A 19,354-nucleotide genomic window follows, 5' to 3' on the forward strand; every position below is an offset into this window, starting at 1 on the left:
ATCCTGGGACCCCCTGGAGTAAAATAGGCTATATTGTTTTTCCAATTTTCCAATTTTCCAGTTTTTCCAAACACGATGGAATAATATTGTTGCGGTTTTGAAAACCCACACTTTTGTAAATAAATGATCACTTGTGTAAATACTTGTAAATAATTCTTGATATTAAAGGTTAAAGGTCGCACCCATCGATAGGCCACAGCAACACGTAGGTCACCTTAGAAATCTCAGTTATTTCCTTATTATGTGTTTAGTTAAGGCTGTGTTCCCAATAGTCGAATCTGCATTGCGTCAATCAAATAAGAGTAGGCTCTTCCGTTCATTTTGCAGCCGCCCTCTCCAAGCGACGCCATTACCCACCTCTGCCTTGCCAGCAGCATTTGCTGCATTGAGTGTTTGCTCAAACAAACGCCAATGACCATGCAATTTCAGGCCGAGGAAAAAGGGGGCGGGACACGAGAACAAGGTGTGGCCACGTCAACTCACCATCAAGGGCGTGTCCGGTAAGCCCCACCAGCCAACCAGGGCTGAGGTGGTCTGACCGACGGGCGTGGCCCTGGCGAGGCGCGGAGTGATCTGTGAGCGCATTATATAAGCGCGAGCGCGAGCCTTTTCACCAGAGAGAGTTGGAAGGAGAGAGTTGGAAGTTGAGAGTTGGGAGTTCCGAGGTCCGGTGAGAGAGACGAAACTGGGCAGAGCCCCTTTTACGAACTGCACGGAGGCGGCTGATTGTGAAGGACTGGTTAAAGGTGCACCTGTTGTGAGGGATTGCTTTGGATACGGAGCATACGAACATTGAGCACTCGCTCTCCTGCACCCCTCGCCTTGCATTACCTTGTATTGATGTGTACCCTTGCGCCCCTGCCCCGCTGATTTGCTTGTCCTCCTTCCCCCACTCATGCACTTGTTCTTTTGTGCCCGAGGGGAATGTGCAGGTGCCGCGAGTTGTGCGCCCGCACCTCTGCTGCCTCCTGTCTGCACTGATGCACCATATGGACCACACGTCTGTGGCCTGGCACCACATATGGACCACACGTCTGTGGCCTGGCACCATATATGGACTACACGTTCTGTGGCCTGGCACGTCTGCTGGGACCGGCCCCTGTGGCCAGCGGTATCTGGCTTGCGGACCACTGTGCTTTTGAGTGGCATCCATGCCCAGTAGTGGACCACCTGAGTTGGCCCTGCTGGCCAGAAATAATAAAAAGCGAACGCGGTGTGTGCCCTTTTATTAAATAAATAACATCAAGAGCGAGAAGATCCATCGACAATCAGAAACATCGGCCCAGCAGACAAGCAAGAAGAAGACACCATTTATTATTTTGAAATGTTTTGGTGCTGGTGCTTTTCATGCCTTTTCATTTTTGGTGCTTTTTGTGCATTTTGGTGCTTTTGGTGCATTTTATTTTATGGGTGCATATGGTATGGTGTATCGGTGCAGTGCATGGCAATAGCCTTTCCTCTTCTCAAAACATCTTTTTCGTCCCACAAAAGACAGGTCCTGGGTTCGAGATTTGTAAATAATCAAATTAGTGTCTTGTAAATAATGCTCCCCACCGGCTTTATGTGTAGTTTGAAGACCATTCCATAATTCGGTTAATTGTGGGCGTGAGTGAGTTAGGTAGGACCAACACAGCAGGTGGGACATATTTAGTGTTAAAACTGTCGCACTCAGGGTGAGGTTAAAAGTAGAGAGGGTACCCACACCTAAGTGTCACATTAATTTAAAAGATAGTCCTTTTTGTTTCGGCCCGGGACGGCCCTGGAGGAAAGGAGGGTGCAGTGTTGCGGTTTTGAGAACCCACACTTTTGTAAATAAATGATCACTTGTGTAAATACTTGTAAATAATTCTTGATATTAAAGGTTAAAGGTCACACCCATCGATAGGCCACAGCAACATGTAGGTCACCTTAGAAATCTCAGTTATTTCCTTATGTGTTTAGTTAAGGCTGTGTTCCCAATAGTCGAATCTGCGTTGCGTCAATCAAATAAGAGTTGGCCCTTCCTTTCATTTTGCAGCCGCCCTCTCCAAGCGAAGCCATTACGCGCCTCTGCCTTCCCAGCAGCGTTCACTGCATTGAGCGTTTGCTCAAACAAACGCCATTGACCATGCAGTCTCAGGCCGAGGAAAAAGGAGGCGGGACACGAGAACAAGGTGTGGCCACGTCAACTCACCATCAAGGGCGTGTACGGTAAGCCCCACCAGCCAACCAGGGCTGAGGTGGTCTGACCGACGGGCGTGGCCTGGCGAGGCGCGGAGTGATCTGTGAGCGCATTATATAAGCGTGAGTGTGAGCCTTTTCACCAGAGAGAGTTGGAAGAGAGAGTTGGAAGAGAGATTTGGAAGAGAGAGTTGGAAGGAGACAGTTGGAAGTTGAGAGTTGGGAGTTCCAAGGTCCGGTGAGAGAGACGAAACTGGGCAGAGCCCCTTTTATGAACTGCACGGAGGCAGCTGATTGTGAAGGACTGGTTAAAGGCGCGTTTGTTGTGAGGGATTGCTTTGGATACGGAGCATACGAACATTGAGCAAGAGAGAGCGTTTGGCACAATATACGTTTATTACGTATGCAGCAGCCTTCCCACCCCCCCCCCCCCCCCCCCGCCATATGTAAGGTCCGGTCATATGCCAACGATACGCAAAGCTGCCTGCTGGGTTTTCGCCACGGAACCGGGGCCTGGACGAGGTCGACCGGAGCCTGGATCATCTACCTGGACCTTCCACCCTACCCACTACAATCCCGTGTGAGTGTGTCTGTTTGTCCTGGGGTCGTTAAGTTAAGACTGTATAGTTAAGCCTGCCCTGTGTCCTTCTGCTTCTTCTTCTTATTGTACATGGTTTCCTTTCCTCTTCTTTTTGGTTTGTAAATAAATTACCTTGTTCTTCCTTGGTTTTTCCCTAATCCGATCGCCTCCGTCCTTTCTCTCCATTGGGTACCTGTGGCACGATCGCAACTGCTCAGAATCGGGTTTAGTCTTGTTAATAGCTCGGATCACGGATTGCTAACCACTCGGCATTTACCATCTTATCCATGGTTCGAGCGGGAGTTATTTCCCTGCTCGCGGTCGGTGTTGGTAATTAGGTATTTGGGACTAAATTGACCAATCACCCTACCTAAGACCGACCTGGAGGAGCGTTATAACGTCCAGGACTCGGGACGGCCAGCTTAAAAGGACAAGGGGATTAACCCCCCCCCCCCCTTGATAAGGGGAGCGCCGACCCCCGAATCCGTAACAATATTTACCGATATGAACAGTGATGTGGCTTTTATTGAAATTCTACAAATACTGTATAGATTTTGATGAGAATTATGAACCTGCCGCGAATGCGGAAGTGGAAAGATTACGGCAATGAGCGGGTTTGATAATATCCCAATACAACCGTCATTTAAAACAGTATTTTGTTAAAGTATCAATTGATGATTGGAATTGAGTGAATACAATTACGATTTTGAATTCGTAATTGTATTCACCCAACCGTACAGAACTTCACATCAGGATTTAAATATTTGTTTATGTCACAAATGTTGTTAAAAGTTTATTTTTTTCTATTAATGCTATTTAATTTGTGATTGGAGTTATGCTGTTTGGAATGAACAAAAAAAGATATCGAGTTCAAGTGAAAGACGAAATGCCTTGACGGTTTCTACTTTCTAAACGTTAAATTCGCGGATCACCATATGTAGATTCGCCACGGTCCCACGATCGATGTTTCTATACATGAACGTACCCGTTTGTTTGCGAACGGGTACGTTTTTCATGGAAGTCCTTCACGAACTTGCTGTCCATGTCTGATGCGCGACTGAAGGTGCTACAGGAATGTGGAATTTATTGGTTTCATGCTTTAGCATTCGCCGTTTCTGCATTGTCTGTTTGTTTATGGCCTCCCACCTGTGCGGAGCACGGGTACCTCACTCGTTATGATAATACAGCGAAGGCAAATTAATAATTTTGTCAAAAGATCAAAGGTCAGCATCACATAAAATCATCAATTTTCATCCAATTGAACTGAAATTTAAATTTACCATTTGAGTTTTGTTATCAAATTTTCAACAAAGCTTTGTTATGAGAATATAGAGCAGTCAAATTAATAATGTGGTCAAAAGGTCAAAGGTCAGCATCAAATGAAATCATCAATTTTCATCTGATTGACCTGCAATTTTATGAATTTGCATATTGAGTCACAGAATTGGTTCACCAGTCAAAAGCAAAAGGCCGATTGTTTTTTAGATTAAAAGGTCAAAGGTTAAGGTTGCTTAAAATCACCTATTTTCACCTGATTGATCTGAAACTTCAGGAATTTGCATATCGGGTCACTGAATTGGTTCACTAATCAAAAGGTAGGAATCGATTGTTGTTGCTTTTTAGATCAAAAGGTCAAAGGTCAAGGTTTCTTAAAATCAGTAATCTTTGGCCAAGTGTTCTGAAATTTTAAGAATTTGCATATTGGGTCACAGAATTGGTTCACTAATCAAAAGGTAGGAGTTGATTTTATCTTTAGATCTAAAGCTCAAAGGTCAAGGCTGTATAAAATCATCAAAATTATTTATTTTATTTTTTTACTATTTTTGTTATTTTGAGCATATGGAAGAAGAAGACTGAATGCAAACGGACGCGCATGGGCTTTGCACTTTCAGATGCTTTCTAGTTTTGTTTGTTGCCATGAGAAGAGTGGGGGTATTCATAGCATGTGGACCCCCTAGGGCTTGGCACTTGCTTCCAACATGTTAAAATAATTGCCTCTTTCTTTCCCTCCAACTCCATCCCTCAGTGTACCAAAGTAACTTTGTCGTTGTGAAGAAGAAGGACACGATGATCATAGTTAATTTACTAAACTCTGTATACTGTGGTGCTTTTAACCAAGCACACCCGACATACATCGTAGGAATAACTGTTGGACTCTTACTTCAGCTCGTTGCCTGTGGCCTGCACGATTGCTGGGGCATATCTCCAGCCGGTACCATTATCTACCTCGATACAAACACCTGTACATCTAATGGAGTATCCTACAGCTATGGTCGTATGTTTGTTAATCTGGATGTCGGCGATGACGACACCGTGTACGCCATCACATCCACTGGAGAACTCTTCAAAAGGTGCGTTTTTGAGAAACAAATTTATTTCTTTAGATCGTTCAACTCGCAGTCATCCATTTATGATGTAAGAAGTTGTGAAGAAAGCGAAGGAAAAGTAAGAGGAGAGAAGGTAGAGGGAAATTATATTGCAAATCGAAGGAGAGTGGGGAGGGGGGGAAACAACTCCGCCATACATCCGTACGTAATAAATAGATTATATTTACCCTCGTCTGAGGAAAGGGTATTGCATTTGAGTCTGTTTGTTTGTCTGTATGTTTGTTTGTTTGCACAGAATAAATATGATTTTATCTGCAACCGCAAATGCACCTGTAGAATTTTTAAATTATAATTATGACGTCATACGTCACGTGGTACGGGCGCCATCTCAGAAAAACCGAAAAACTTAGCACCTCTATATCTCCGAAAGCGCTGAATAGAGAAAATTGAGACATGGCTCGTTGTAAAGAACTCTCCATGGGGAATAAAATATGTTAATGATGATGTCATAGGTGCCTCCATTGTGACGTCATAATTGGACAAGTACAAAACTTCATCCGATCAAGATAAAAATTTCTTGAGCGTGATCTAGGGATAGATTGGTGGAGAAAAAAAAACAATGATGACGTCATCGGTCACGTGGTTCGGCCGCCATGTTTGTTTTAACACAAAAGCCTTAAAATCCACTGAAAACGCATCCTGGCGAGGGTCTGCAATCTCTCATTGCTCTTTCCTGCTATATTTTGTAAATTGCAATTATTCGATTTAGAGAGACTGGAATTTTTGCCACTCGTATTTTTGTTGTTGTTGTTTTTAGCTTTTACTTATGTGAGTACCATAATAACTAGATGGTATTCATAGAATGCTTACCCTGCGCAGTCGACTTGGTGCGAGCCAACTCTTCTCTTTTTTTAAAGGTTTAAAAAAATTGATCCAATATGGCTGCCAGACCATGTGGCCGATGTTATTATAGTTTATGTTCTGTAATATAATTGTTTCGTATATTACACTCAATAAATTTCAAACTGATTGGACTAAGCATTGTACTTGTCGAATTATGACGTCATAATGAAGGGACCAATGACGTCATCGTTAATTATTCCCCCATGCGGAGTTATTTACAATGAGCCATGTTTCTTCTTTTTTTTCCATGGAGCGGTTTCAGAGATAGAGGTGCAACGTTTTTCGGTTTTTCCAAGATGGCACCTGTATCACGTGACCTAGGACATCATAATTATTTTAAAATTCTAGAGGTGGAGGCGAAAATAGTGAAAATTTCGTGTTCATCAGACCAACAGTTGCAGAGAAAAAGAATTCATACTGATCGGATGAAGCGTTGTACTTGTCAAATTATGACATCATAATGAAGGTACCGATAACATCATCATCAACATATCTTATTCTCCATGGGGAGTACTTGCCAACGCACCATGTTTCAATTTTTCCCATGGAGTGGTTTCGGAGATAGAGGTGCAATGTTTTTCGTTTTTTCCAAGATAGTGCCTGTACCACGTGACCTATGACGTCAAAATCATCATTGAAAATGATAGAGAAGGAGACGCTCCTATGTGGTGAAAATTTCGTGGCAATCGGACGAACAGGTGCCGAGAAAATGAATTTTAAAAATGCAGACATGCATGCACGTACGCCACAAGTACGAACGCACCCGATCGCTTAACCATGCTTTTTGCTTCGCAAGCGCGGGGTAACTAATGGTAAATCTGACCAGAAAAAAAACTGCCCAAATGTAGCTTACCCAGGTACACTCAATAGTATCAGGAACAGTGTGAGCTGGTGTAATTGCAATAACAAGGGAAAGAAAAAGAAAGTGAGGTGCAGTACCAGATAAGAGATGTAAATATATAAGAACAAGTACTTACATTGAAAGCCAAAGCATGAAGCACATTGCGACACTTTTTGTCTCATTCCACTCATTTCTCATCCCTTCGTGTTGTTGCAGCGTCGGTGTTGGGACCTCCATAATGAGCTGGCAACATTTGTTGGCAGGGACGCTATTTAAGCATGTATCTGTCGATGGGGATAACCTGTGGCTCATTACCCAAGATGGCAAGCTCATGTTTTGTGAATGAAGACAACGATGCCTTTGGGTTACCGGATGGCTAACCAACCATGAAAAGAAAGAAAAAAAATCCATTTTAGTTAATACGTTGTTTGTGATTTTTCAAATGAGAATGTACTATTACGTGATCTATTTATTACGTACGCAAACGTAGCCGCATTTCTGAAGTTTGCTCTTCCTTCCGTCCCTCACCCTATCCCAAATACTCCATGTACACCCCCTTCCTTCCTCTTTTTCCTATTTCCTCCAAATCTTTCCATTCTCTCTCCCTCACCCTTCAATCTCTCATCCATCGTCCTCCCTTCTCTTGTTTTTCTCAATTTATACTTCCACGCTGTAGCCATTCCTTATATCTATATATATATATATATAAACAAGAGATGGCTGGTTATTATATACCTGAGCTTTACCTGCTTCAGTGCTTGCTTCTGGGTTTGACCCACGGTTTGAAAAAGGATTGGTGTTTTATTTAATTTACTGTCTTCCAGTTTATTACCCCCACCACCGAAGGTGCATGGAGGTTATGTTTTCATATTTAGATCAAAAGGTCAAAGGTCAATGTTTCATAAAATCAGTAATCTTTGGCCAAGTGACCTGAAATTTTAAAAATTTGCATATTAGGGTTATGGAGGTTATGTTTTCATGGAGGTAATTTACTGCCTTCCAGTTTATGACTTCCCTGTCTGTGTTTGTGAACAGGATATGTCAAAAAGTTGTGGACAGATTCAGACGAAATTTGGTGTACAGATTGTATTAGAATTTGGTGAAGATCCAGGTCTGTATAGTATCCACTTTGACAATCTTACAGATTTTACCTACAAGCTCTGAATCGAAGAATGGATGCACAACCCTCTATACGAAGAACCACAGCATCATTACCCAAATGCGTAACCAGCTTGGTAAACATTTGCTTACGCATCAACTGACCACCATAACTCACATACTTATCATTTAGTTCAATGGATGTCCAAGTACACAGCTTTCGATTCGCATACATCTCATCAACAAGCAATTTCATAACTTCATCATCAATCTTCGAGGTCTGGACAGCATACAGAGGAATTTTCCTGAACTCATCATAGCAGCGAAGATGACACTGTGCCTCAGCTGCAGCTAAATCATGCACACCATTGAAGGTGGAGCACTTGCCACACCCTTTCTTTCACACTGTACTACCTTGTCCCACCTCCCAGGATGTTTGGGATCTACAGGTTTACAAACTTCAGCACAAAACAAGGATTGCGTTTTAAAAGCAAAATTTTTCACTTGCGACCTTCTAATTTTGACCACTGGTGGTTCATCGCTGTCATCCTTGTTTCTCTTAGCAACCTTTCTGACATGGTCCTTCGAGGTGTATGAACAATAACAGTTTTTATGAAGCACTACTGATGCTTGCTCACCTTGAGAATCCAAAATAGCCTGCATTCTATTACGGGTCTCATCGTCATCCTGCTCTGTTGCACACTGAATCATTTTCTTGACTCCTCGTAGCTTGAATGTTTGTAGTGGTCCGGACCTGCTGCAGGTTGGGACGAGGCACTTCCCATCATCAACAGCTGAATCAGCCATCTCGAACTCTACTGCCGCAGAGAAAGACTGAATTAAAAATTGGAACGTGGAATTGACACTTTTCATTCCACACCAGATACACACTTTTCACCAGATTACACACTTTTCATTACACACCACTCTTACGAATGCGCACCATCTTGTGTGCTGACTTTGCGGGTAGGGTATTCCCATTAGGAAGAAATTTGCATCAATTCATGTCAGAGTTGGCTCGAATATGAATCCGTGTAAAATTCCCCTTCATTTGAGCCTAATTTGAAGTCTCCATGACAATTTTCAAAATTTTACCCCTGCGACCCAGGTATTTTTTGGACGCATCTTTGAGTTATGCAAATTACGAAAGTTTCCCAAGGATAGCGTAAGGGCAACCAAACTGAATTTGTTCTAGGACCCCATATGAGTACAAATCAACAAAAAAACTTCCCAGGATAGAACATTTCCAGGTTGTGTATTGAATACATAGGAACGTCAAACCGACAAAAAGAACTACAAAAGAGTCCAGTCTCGACTGTTGTAATTGGTACTACGTACTGCGTAGTGACGTCTGGGGGCGTGGCTTTGGTGGTTGCTTGCTGATCGTAATGATGGCGGTGTGTTTTGTGAGAGTTTGGTATCGTTTTTAATAAACAACTTGATTGAAGGAGAGTCCTGAATTTACTACATGATGGTAGTGGTGGGATCTTGAAGATCAACAAGCAGTTTGACTTTTGGTCTTGTTTTCTTTCCTGAATTTGGGCTTTGGCAGCACGTTCCGTGTTTTTTCAACATGGCGTAGTTCCCGACAATGGACTGGTCCAGCTCGGACCTGGCGGAGACCTTCAAATTGTTCAAGCAACGAATGAACTTGGTGCTGTCGGACGAGGGCATCGATACTAAAGCCAGACAGGCCATCAAGATTCAGATTGCTGTGGGAGACGAAGGACTGCGGCGGATCAATGCATCGAGTCTGAGTGAGGAGGATAAAAAGGATCCGGATAAATTATTCGAGGATCAGTTGGACATTCATGTAAACTTTCGGATTCACCGGCTGAAAATGATGAGATTTCGGCAGCAAGAAGGAGAGTCCATTGATGATTTCGTCAACCGATGCCGACGGAAGGGAAGGTTGTGCAATTTCTCCGAAGCAGAACTCTCGGAACGGATTATTGAGTTAATTGTTGCGAGCACATCACATGATGCTTTTCAAAAGCATCTGCTCGACCAGGAGGTCGGGTATGACATGGACCTGGTTTTAAGTGAGGGACGTAAGCACGAAGCAATGGTAATCGGAAAGCAGGCCATCCAGAAGATGGAAGGGCCTTCATCGTCTGTTAATGGCATGACACATCGACAAAAGTGCAAAATGTGTGGACTATCACATCCACCTGGGACACTGGGCCCGTTGTTGTGAAAATCCCAAACGAAGCACAAGATATGCTGATGGATACGAGTGGAGCCGCCGTCCTGCAATGGGTGGAAGAGGCCGTCGAGTCAGCAGAAGCAAGTTGAGAGGTATGCTTCGGGGAAGTAATAATAATGGGACCTCGGTGAATGAAGTGTCGGGGTATTTTACTGAAGGCGATGAAGACAGTTACGAAAGTGACACTGACACACATGAACAAAAACAGGGTATCATCAGGAAAGTGGACTATCCTACGGATTGGTGCTCTTCCATCTGTAATAGTGTAAAGAAAGATGGGAGCTTAAGAGTATGTCTCGATCCGAAACGCCTGAACTCTTGGCTGAAGAGGTGTCCACATAAAATACCGACATTAGACGAGCTTAACCCAGAATTTGCTGATGCCACAATATTCTCAAAATTAGATGCCTGGGCTGGGTATTAGGCTGTGCATCTGGATGAGGAAAGCCAGGATCTGACCACATTCCGCACACCTTTTTGGGCGCTGGTGCTTCAAGAGATTGACTTTTGGGTTATGTGTCAGCCAGGATCTGTTCCAGCAAGCCATGGACTGCATACTCGAGCAAGCACCAGGCTGTATTGGTATTTTCGATGATGTGGCGGTATCAGGACGAACCGAAGAGGAGCATGACCATAATCTTCTGAACCTGATGAAAGTAGCACGAAGAGAGGGTCTGATTTTCAACTCTTTGAAATGTATCATCATGACTGACAGTATCAACTTCTTCGGCTCGATCTACAGCAAACAAGGAATCTCACCTGATCCTGGGAAGATCTGCGACATCCAGAAGATGCCGTCACCACAGGATAAGGAAGACTTGAGCCGATTCATTGGACTGATGAACTATCTGTCACCACTTATTCCCCACTTTGTGGATAAGGTGGCATCCCTCTGAGATTTACTGAAGAATGGAGTGCCATTCCTGTGGCAGGAAGACCATTGGTTTGCATTTGAGCAACTGAAACGGAGTGTTGACGCAGACGCCTGTCTAACATACTATCATCATGACAAGGAGACAGTTTTGGAAGTGGGTGCATCACAGAAGGGACTGGGTGCATGCCTTTTGCAGGATGACAAGACTGTTGCTTTTGCGTCACAAACTCTGACACCCACTCAGTCTGCATATTCAAACATTGAATGAGAAACTCTGGCCCTTGTTGCTGGCAAACAGAAGTTACATACTTACATGTTTGGGAAACGCTTCAAGGTATACACAGACCACAAACCATTGGTCATGATCATCAGCAAACCGCTTACAAGCGCTCCTCCACAGCTCCAGCGCCTTCTTGTGAAAATCCAAGGCTACGATTTTGATCTGGAGTATAAGGCCGGCCGTGAGATGATGCTATCAGACACTGTCGAGGCTACCGAACCCAGAGAACAATCAGGAACTGCAGTTGGACACACGTGTAGATGGTATTGAGCTTGATGATGTGGATGATCATCATCGCTTTGACCTCATCGATTTCAGCTCAAGGAAACAGGACCAACTCAGAGAGTGTGGAAAGGCTGATAGAACTTTTCGAGCATTGCAGCAGGTTGTTCATCGAGGGTGGCCTACTAGGATTACAGAGCTGCCCGTGGACCTACGTCCGTACTGGCCATACTGTGATGAAATTGGTATTTGTGACGGGGTTCTATTCAAAGGTCGACAGGTACTAATTACAGAGCAGCTACGTAAGGATATCCTCGACCATCTCCATGAGGTGCACATGGGGATCGAAAAGACAAAACGTTCCATCACGTGAATGTGTTTACTGGCCAAGCGTATACCTGGACATTGACAGAGTTGTCAGAACATGTAAGGCATGTCAAGATAACCAACCAGGAAAAAGGTGTGTAGCTTTGATAGCTCATGAGATACCAGCGGTACCATGGACAAAGGTAGCCAGTGATATGTGTGAACTACACGGGCAGACCTACATCTTAGTGATGGATTATTCCTGAAAATTCCTGAAAAGGATTCCTGAAAAGCGCTATATAAAATAAATGCATTATTATTATTATTATTATTATTATTATTATTATTATACCAAGTACCCAGTTGTGAAGAGAATGGAATACACGACGAGCAGTGCAGTAGCCAAGGTCACATCTGAATGTTTCAGTATGTTCGGCCCACCTCTGGAGATCATATCGGACAATGGACCTCAATATGTGGGTAAGCCGTACAGTGATATGTGTACCAAATGGAATGTAAAACACACGACAACATCGCCAAGGTATCCATGCAGTAATGGATTGGTTGAGAGACAAGTCCAAACAGTGAAGAACATGATCAAAAAGTGTATTAGATCAGGGAGTGACATAGATATTGCACTGCAGTACCTGAGGTGCACACTTGTAGGTTCCCACCTCCCAAGTCCAAGCGAAATGCTGTTCAACCGGCCTTTCCGCACCAATCTACTAAGCCGTCTGTTGGTTCCTGCACAACAAAGGCATCAGGAAATTCAGGAACGATTGAAGGAACATGGAGACCAGATGGCAAAGCAATACAACAGAACCGCTGGGCCAGAACTACCTGAATTGGCTATTGGACATCAGGTTCGGATTCTGAACAAGGACATGCAGCAATGGTACCCCGGGAAAGTTGTGACTCGCTGTAACGAACCCCGCTCGTATATAGTACAGACGCCTAACGGGATGCGTCTTCGAAGAACCAGGGCACATTTGCGTGAACTTCATCCACCCGATTGTGGCGCCAATTGGAAGGACGAACCGACCCAACCAACACATCAAAGTCTACCAACTGCTCGACGCGTACATTTCAACAACGACGCTTCAGCAATGGAAACTAACGGCTGCTCCAGCTCCAAGGATGACAAGAGGGCCGTGACAACAAAGCCGCAAAACTCTCCATACTCGACCAGATCAGGCCGTGTGATTCGAAAACCATTGAGATATCGTGATAGTGAATAACGACCATCAGAAATCAGCTCATGTAATGTTGGTGCAGAGACAATCTGTTGATTGAAATGGCGCACATTTTAATGACTAGCAACGGTACCCGCCCTATGGGTGGGGCTTCAATTGGGAAGCCCAAATAAAAAGGCAAAATATCAGAAATTGAAGGCTTTTTTTATTTTAAACGATTCATATAAACATCCGTTTAATCATACCACACGCAAATCATCAAAATCTAAACAGTACATGGCGCCCATTTTGAAAAATGATTGCATTCTGCAAAACGGAAGCGGCCGCTACACGTCTTTCTCAGTCGCACGTTTATGTGTGAAGAGTGCGCGCCGAATCTGTAACACAGAAGCGGCCGCTACACCTATTTCTCGGTCGCTTTGCACACGCTGCCGTGTTACTTCAGAGCCGCACGTTTATATCGAAAGAGTTCGTTAGGAGTCGATCTACTCTCGTAACTCTTCTGGTACGTATAATTTCAACAAAAGCCACATCACTGTTCATATCGGTAAATATAAATCTATCGTGTTTGGGAAAATTGGAAAACTTGAAAAATTGGGAAAAAATTGGAAAAACAATACAGCCTATTTTACTCCCAGGAGTCCCAGGAATACCCACCCAAAATATCGTTGCGATCGGTTGAGCCGTTTTTGCGGTACCTTCGAACGGACAGACGGACATTTGGTGAATTATAGTAAGATTCTGTGTTTTCTGTGTTTGAATGATTCTGTGTTTTAGCGAATCATACTGAGCAGTAATTACATTTGGGTTAAGAGTTATAACAGTAACCCCAGATCCCATCTATGTATGGTTCAAGTTGTGTTTATTATTTTGATTTAATTTAGTAGTGTTTTGTTGCATTCAATCATAATATCAATGAAAGGGAAATGTGATTGGTGCTACATACTGGTAGTGACGTCAGGGGGCGTGGCTTTGGTGTTTGCTTGCTGCTCGTCATGATAGTGGTGTGTTCTGTGAGAGCTTTGTATTGAAGGAACTGCGCTCCAACGCGAGTCGAAAGAATTGACGCGACCAAAGACGGAATTCGTCCGAGTTGCTTTATTGAAACAAAACAGCTCAGGTATTCTTACAAGCCCGTTTATCGGGCAGCAATATATATACACATTTATGTCGGGAAGTTTGCCCGGCAAAAGCTATACCCGGCATGCCCGGGTGTCAAGGGCGAGCATTGGAAAGGCGAGTCTGGACCTGCCCGGGCGTGTTTGGCTGCGCCCTGGCAAGTCGAGGCTGGGCGTGCCCGGGCGCTCTGGGCGAGCCCTGGAAAGGCGATAGCGGGCATGCCCGGACGCTCTGGGCGAGCCCTGGAAAGGCGATAGCGGACATGCCCGGACGCTCTGGGCGAGCCCTGAAAAGGCGATAGCGGGCATGCCCGGACGCTCTGGGCGAGCCCTGGAAAGGCGAGAGCGGGCATGCCCGGGAAAGACGAGACCGGGCGTGCCCGGGAGGTTCGGGCGTGCCCGGGAACAGTGAGTCCGGGCATGCCCGGGAGAGACGCGTCTGGCCGTGTTCTGGCCGGTGCAAGGCGATTGTGTGCATCCAGCGGTAACCGCTACACATGCCCCTCCAGAATCGACCTGCACCGGCAGGGTCAATTTAAGGGGGGTCCGGATGACCCGGCCGAAGCGACCCCTGGAGGGTCGTGGGGAGGGGTCCGACGTGGTGGTGGGTGGTCGAGCGGGGGGAACTGTGGACGGGGGGCGGCCTCGCCGCGGAGGAAGGGCCAACCGTGGTGGTCGGTCGACGTCCATGTGTGCCGGTTTGAGGCGGTCCACAGAAATCCGGTCCGGCCGGACGCCGAAGTCGACGATGAAAGACTTGTCGCCCCGTCGCAGGACCCGGAAGGGCCCGTCGTACGGCGGCCGGAGTGGCCCCCGGTGCGCGTCATGACGCACAAAGACGTACTCCGCTGTGCGAAGCGCCGGGGGGACGTAGGACTGGGGGCCACCGTGGCGGGACGTCGGCACGGGGGCAAATCGTCGGGCGGCCTCCTGGAGGTCCGAGCGCTGGCGAGCGGCGGACCAGGGACTGGTAGCGTCGGGCACGAATTCGCCCGGGACGCGGAGCGGCTGGCCGTAGACGAGCTCGGCGGCGGACGCCTGGAGGTCTTCCTTGGGGGCCGTGCGAAGGCCCAAAAGGACCCACGGCAGCCGGTCGGCCCAACCGTCGTCCTGAAGGCCGGCCATGAGTGCGGCCTTCATGGAGCGGTGAAACCGCTCGCGCAACCCGTTGGCTTGGGGGGTAAGAGGCCGTGGTGCGGTGCAGCGTGACCCCCAACGAACGGGCGACCGCGCCCCAAAGCTCAGACGTGAACTGTGGGCCGCGGTCGGACGAGATGTCCGCTGGTGCGCCGAAGCGCGCGACCCAGGTGGCGATGAACGCCTGCGCCACGTCGGCGGTGGTGGTGGAGGCGAGGGGCACAGCCTCCGGCCACCTGGTGGTCCTGTCCACCATGGTGAGCAGGTGGGTGAACCCCCGCGAGGGGGGCAGGGGACCCACCAGGTCCACGTGGACGTGGTCGAAACGCCGTTCAGGCACGGCGAAAGGTGCCAGCGGGGCCTGGGTGTGGCGGTGGACCTTGACCCGCTGGCAGGCCGTGCAGGCGTTGGCCCAGTCGCGGATGTTTCGTTGAAGGCCGTGCCAGACGAAACGCGCCGACACCAGCTTCTGAGAAGCTTTCCGGCCCGGGTGAGAAAGGCCGTGGATGGAGGCGAAGATGCGGCGCTGCCAGGAAACGGGCACGATGGGGCGAGGCTGGCCCTGGGAGACGTCGCAGAGCAGGACGGTGCCCGCGAAGGGAATGTCGGCCAGGCGGAGGCCCGTGTCCACCGCACGGAGTGCCTGCACCGAGGCGTCGGTGGTCTGGTCGGCCGCCATGAGCGCGAAGTCCACGCCGAGGTGGACCGCATTCGCGCTGGCCCGAGAAAGACAGTCGGCCACGGCGTTGTCTTTGCCGGCGACGTGCCGGATGTCCGTGGTGAACTCCGACACGGCGGAGAGGTGGCGCTGCTGGCGGGCCGACCACAGCTCCGTGACCTTAGCCATTGCGTAGACCAACGGCTTGTGGTCGACGAAAGCCGTGAACGGGCGGCCCTCCAGGAGGTGTCGGAAATGGCGAACGGCCTGGAATAGCCCGAGCAGCTCGCGGTCGAACGTGCTGTAGTTTAACTCGTTCGGCCGGAGTTGCCGGCTGAAAAAAGCGAGTGGCTGCCAAACCCCGTCCACCCATTGCTCATGGACGGCGCCCACCGCGTAGTTGGAGGCGTCCGTAGTGAGGGCAATGGGCGCGTTGAGCACCGGGTGAGCCAGCAGCGTTGCGTCGGCGAGGGCCCGTTTGGCGCTGGCGAATGCCGCGTCCATGGCCGCGGACCAAACAATGTCATGCTTGGCCGGCTTGCCCCGGAGGGCCTCGTAAAGGGGCCGCATGAGCTGAGCAGCGCGGGGCACGAATCGGTGATAAAAATTCACCATGCCGAGGAACTCTTGGAGGGCCTTGATGGAACGGGGATGCGGGAACGTGGTGATGGCCTCGACCTTGGTCGGCAGCGGCACGGCCCCGGTCTTGGTGATGCGGTGGCCCAAAAAGTAAACGGTCGTCGCGCCGAAGTGGCATTTGACCGGGTTGACAATTAAGCCGTGCTCGCTGAGGCGACCGAACATTGTTCGGAGGTGGAGGAGGTGCTCAGCGCGGGACGTGCTGGCGATGAGGATATCGTCCAGATAGACGAAAAGAAACGGCAGGTCGCGCAGCACGCCGTCCATCAAGCGCTGGAACGCCTGGGCCGCGTTCTTGAGGCCAAACGGCATCCGCAAAAATTCGAACAGGCCGAACGGCGTGATGACGGCCGTCTTCGGGACGTCGGCCGCCCGGACAGGTACCTGGTGGTAGCCCCGTATCAGGTCAATTTTCGAAAAGATGACCCGTCCCGCCAAACGGGCGGAAAAGTCCTGAATATGCGGGATCGGGTACCTGTCGGGGGTGGTAGCGTCGTTGAGACGGCGGTAGTCGCCACACGGGCGCCATCCACCCCCCGGCTTTGGCACGATGTGCAGTGGCGAGGCCCACGCGCTATCGGAGCGCCGCACGATGCCGAGGTGCTCCAACGCGTCGAACTCGGCCTTCGCCACGGCGAGCTTGGCCGGGTCGAGGTGGCGGGCCCTGGCGTAGACCGGCGGGCCCGTAGTGGGTATGTGGTGCTCGATCCCGTGCCGCACCGCGACGGCCGAAAACGTCGGCCGCGTGAGGGCCGGGAATTCCGCGAGCAGGCGAGCGAACTCGTTCGCTGCCGGGAGGGCGCACGCCAGTTCGGTCAGCGCGGAGCTGCTCATCGTGCACGCCAGGGAGCTGAAGGTCTCGGCGTTGACAAGGCGACGACGTTTGACGTCGACCAGCAGCCTGTGCGCGCAGAGGAAGTCGGCGCCCAGCAAAGCCATGGGGACGCAGGCGGTCACAAAAGTCCATTGAAAACGCTGGCTGCCGAAGCAGAGGGTGACGACGCGTGGGCCGAAAGTGCGTATGGCCGAGCCATTAGCAGCGACCAAAGAGGGGCCGCAAACGGCGTCCCGCCTGTCCTGCTCGGAGGCGGGTATGACGCTCAGTTGGGCGCCGGTGTCACACAGGAAACGCCGCCCAGACGCTTTGTCCCGAATAAACAGCAAGTTGCCCGAGTGGCCGGCGCTCATGGCTGGGAATGAACGCCGGCCCGGCCGTTTCCCGACCTGCCGAAAGTGCACGGCGGCCGGCACGTCCGAGCCTTGTGTCCGAACCTGGCGTGGTAATAACACCACGCCCGGTCAGGTGGAGGCCCCGGCCGTCGTGTCGGAAGCGGGCGGTGCGGCGTGGCGGCCGCCAGTTGCACCGGCAGTTCGGCCTCCAACCGCGCAGGGCGCTCGGGCGTCGTCTCGGACGGCGGCGGGCTCCAGGTAACCGTGCCGATGTGCTGGCCCGCCGAGGAGATCTTATCAGCTTCCCTGGCGAGGGCGCGGGAATCCGTGATCAACGTGCCAGCCAGGGCGAGGCGTACCGGGTGAGGCAGCTGGCGAAGGAACAGCTCGCAGAACAGAAAATCCGGAGAGTGCTCACCGAGCAACGAGAGCATATAGTCCATGCGCTCTGACGGGCGCGTGTCGCCGAGCTCGGGCAGAGCGAGCAGGCGCCGTGCGCGTGCTGCCGGTGAGAGGGCAAAAGCGTCGAGGAGGAGTGTCTTCAGCGCGTCGTATTTGTCAGCAGCCGGCGGGTGCTCGAGGAGGCTCAAGGCGCGGGCCGCGGTGGCGGAACCGAGCGCCGCCACAACATGGTGGAAGCGGGTGTCGTCCGCGGTGATGCCTCGCAGGGCGAACTGAGAGTCCGCCTGAGCGAACCAAACAGCCGCGTGAGCCTCCCAGAAGGTAGGCAGTTTAAGCGTCACTGCCGTATCCATGTCGGTAGGTCACCAATGAAGGAACTGCGCTCCAACGCGAGTCGAAAGAATTGACGCGACCAAAGACGGAATTCGTCCGAGTTGCTTTATTGAAACAAAACAGCTCAGGTATTCTCACAAGCCCCTTTTATCGGGCAGCAATATATATACACATTTATGTCGGGAAGTTTGGCCGGCAAAAGCTATACCGGGCATGCCCGGGTGTCAAGGGCGAGCCTTGGAAAGGCGAGTCTGGACCTGCCCGGGCGTGTTTGGCTGCGCCCTGGCAAGTCGAGGCTGGGCGTGCCCGGGCGCTCTGGGCGAGCCCTGGAAAGGCGATAGCGGGCATGCCAGGACGCTCTGGGCGAGCCCTGGAAAGGCGATAGCGGACATGCCCGGACGCTCTGGGCGAGCCCTGAAAAGGCGATAGCGGGCATGCCCGGACGCTCTGGGCGAGCCCTGGAAAGGCGATAGCGGGCATGCCCGGACGCTCTGGGCGAGCCCTGGAAAGGCGATAGCGGGCATGCCCGGACGCTCTGGGCGAGCCCTGGAAAGGCGAGAGCGGGCATGCCCGGGAAAGACGAGACCGGGCGTGCCCGGGAACAGTGAGTCCGGGCATGCCCCGGAGAGGCGCGTCTGGCCGTGTTCTGGCCGGTGCAAGGCGATTGTGTGCATCCAGCGGTAACCGCTACAGTATCATCTTTAATAAACAACATGATTGAAGGAGAGTCCTGAACTTACTACATCGACAATAACAACAATTCCAAACAAATCGATTGTGTTCGTAGAGGCTATAGAGTATAGAGAGTATTAGGAAGAGGAAAAGAATGAGAAAAGTCAGAAGAGGGAGACCTCTGCCGAGTTTACCTGTGGACCTTCCAATGTGCATTTTGGCGAGGGGATCGAGG

The 19,354-nt window shown here is 49.6% G+C and overlaps 1 protein-coding gene across 2 annotated transcripts in view; it reads left to right on the top strand.

The window, feature by feature from the left end:
* The window catches only part of LOC137425527 (fish-egg lectin-like), a 34,396-nt gene extending 25,040 nt beyond the window's left edge, over window positions 1-9,356 (top strand). For both annotated transcript variants that reach the window (XM_078776754.1, XM_078776753.1), the window contains 2 exons: window positions 4,767-5,091; window positions 7,028-9,356. In XM_078776754.1, the coding sequence (XP_078632880.1) occupies window positions 4,767-5,091; window positions 7,028-7,157 (455 nt within the window). In that variant the 3' untranslated portion in view covers window positions 7,158-9,356. The remainder of the gene's footprint in view (window positions 1-4,766; window positions 5,092-7,027) is intronic.
* The last annotated feature ends 9,998 nt before the right edge of the window (window positions 9,357-19,354 follow it).

The sequence above is a fragment of the Myxine glutinosa genome, chromosome 4 (assembly GCF_964187855.1).
Source record: "Myxine glutinosa chromosome 4, kmMyxGlut1.1, whole genome shotgun sequence".
NCBI classification, from domain to species: Eukaryota; Metazoa; Chordata; class Myxini; order Myxiniformes; family Myxinidae; genus Myxine; species Myxine glutinosa.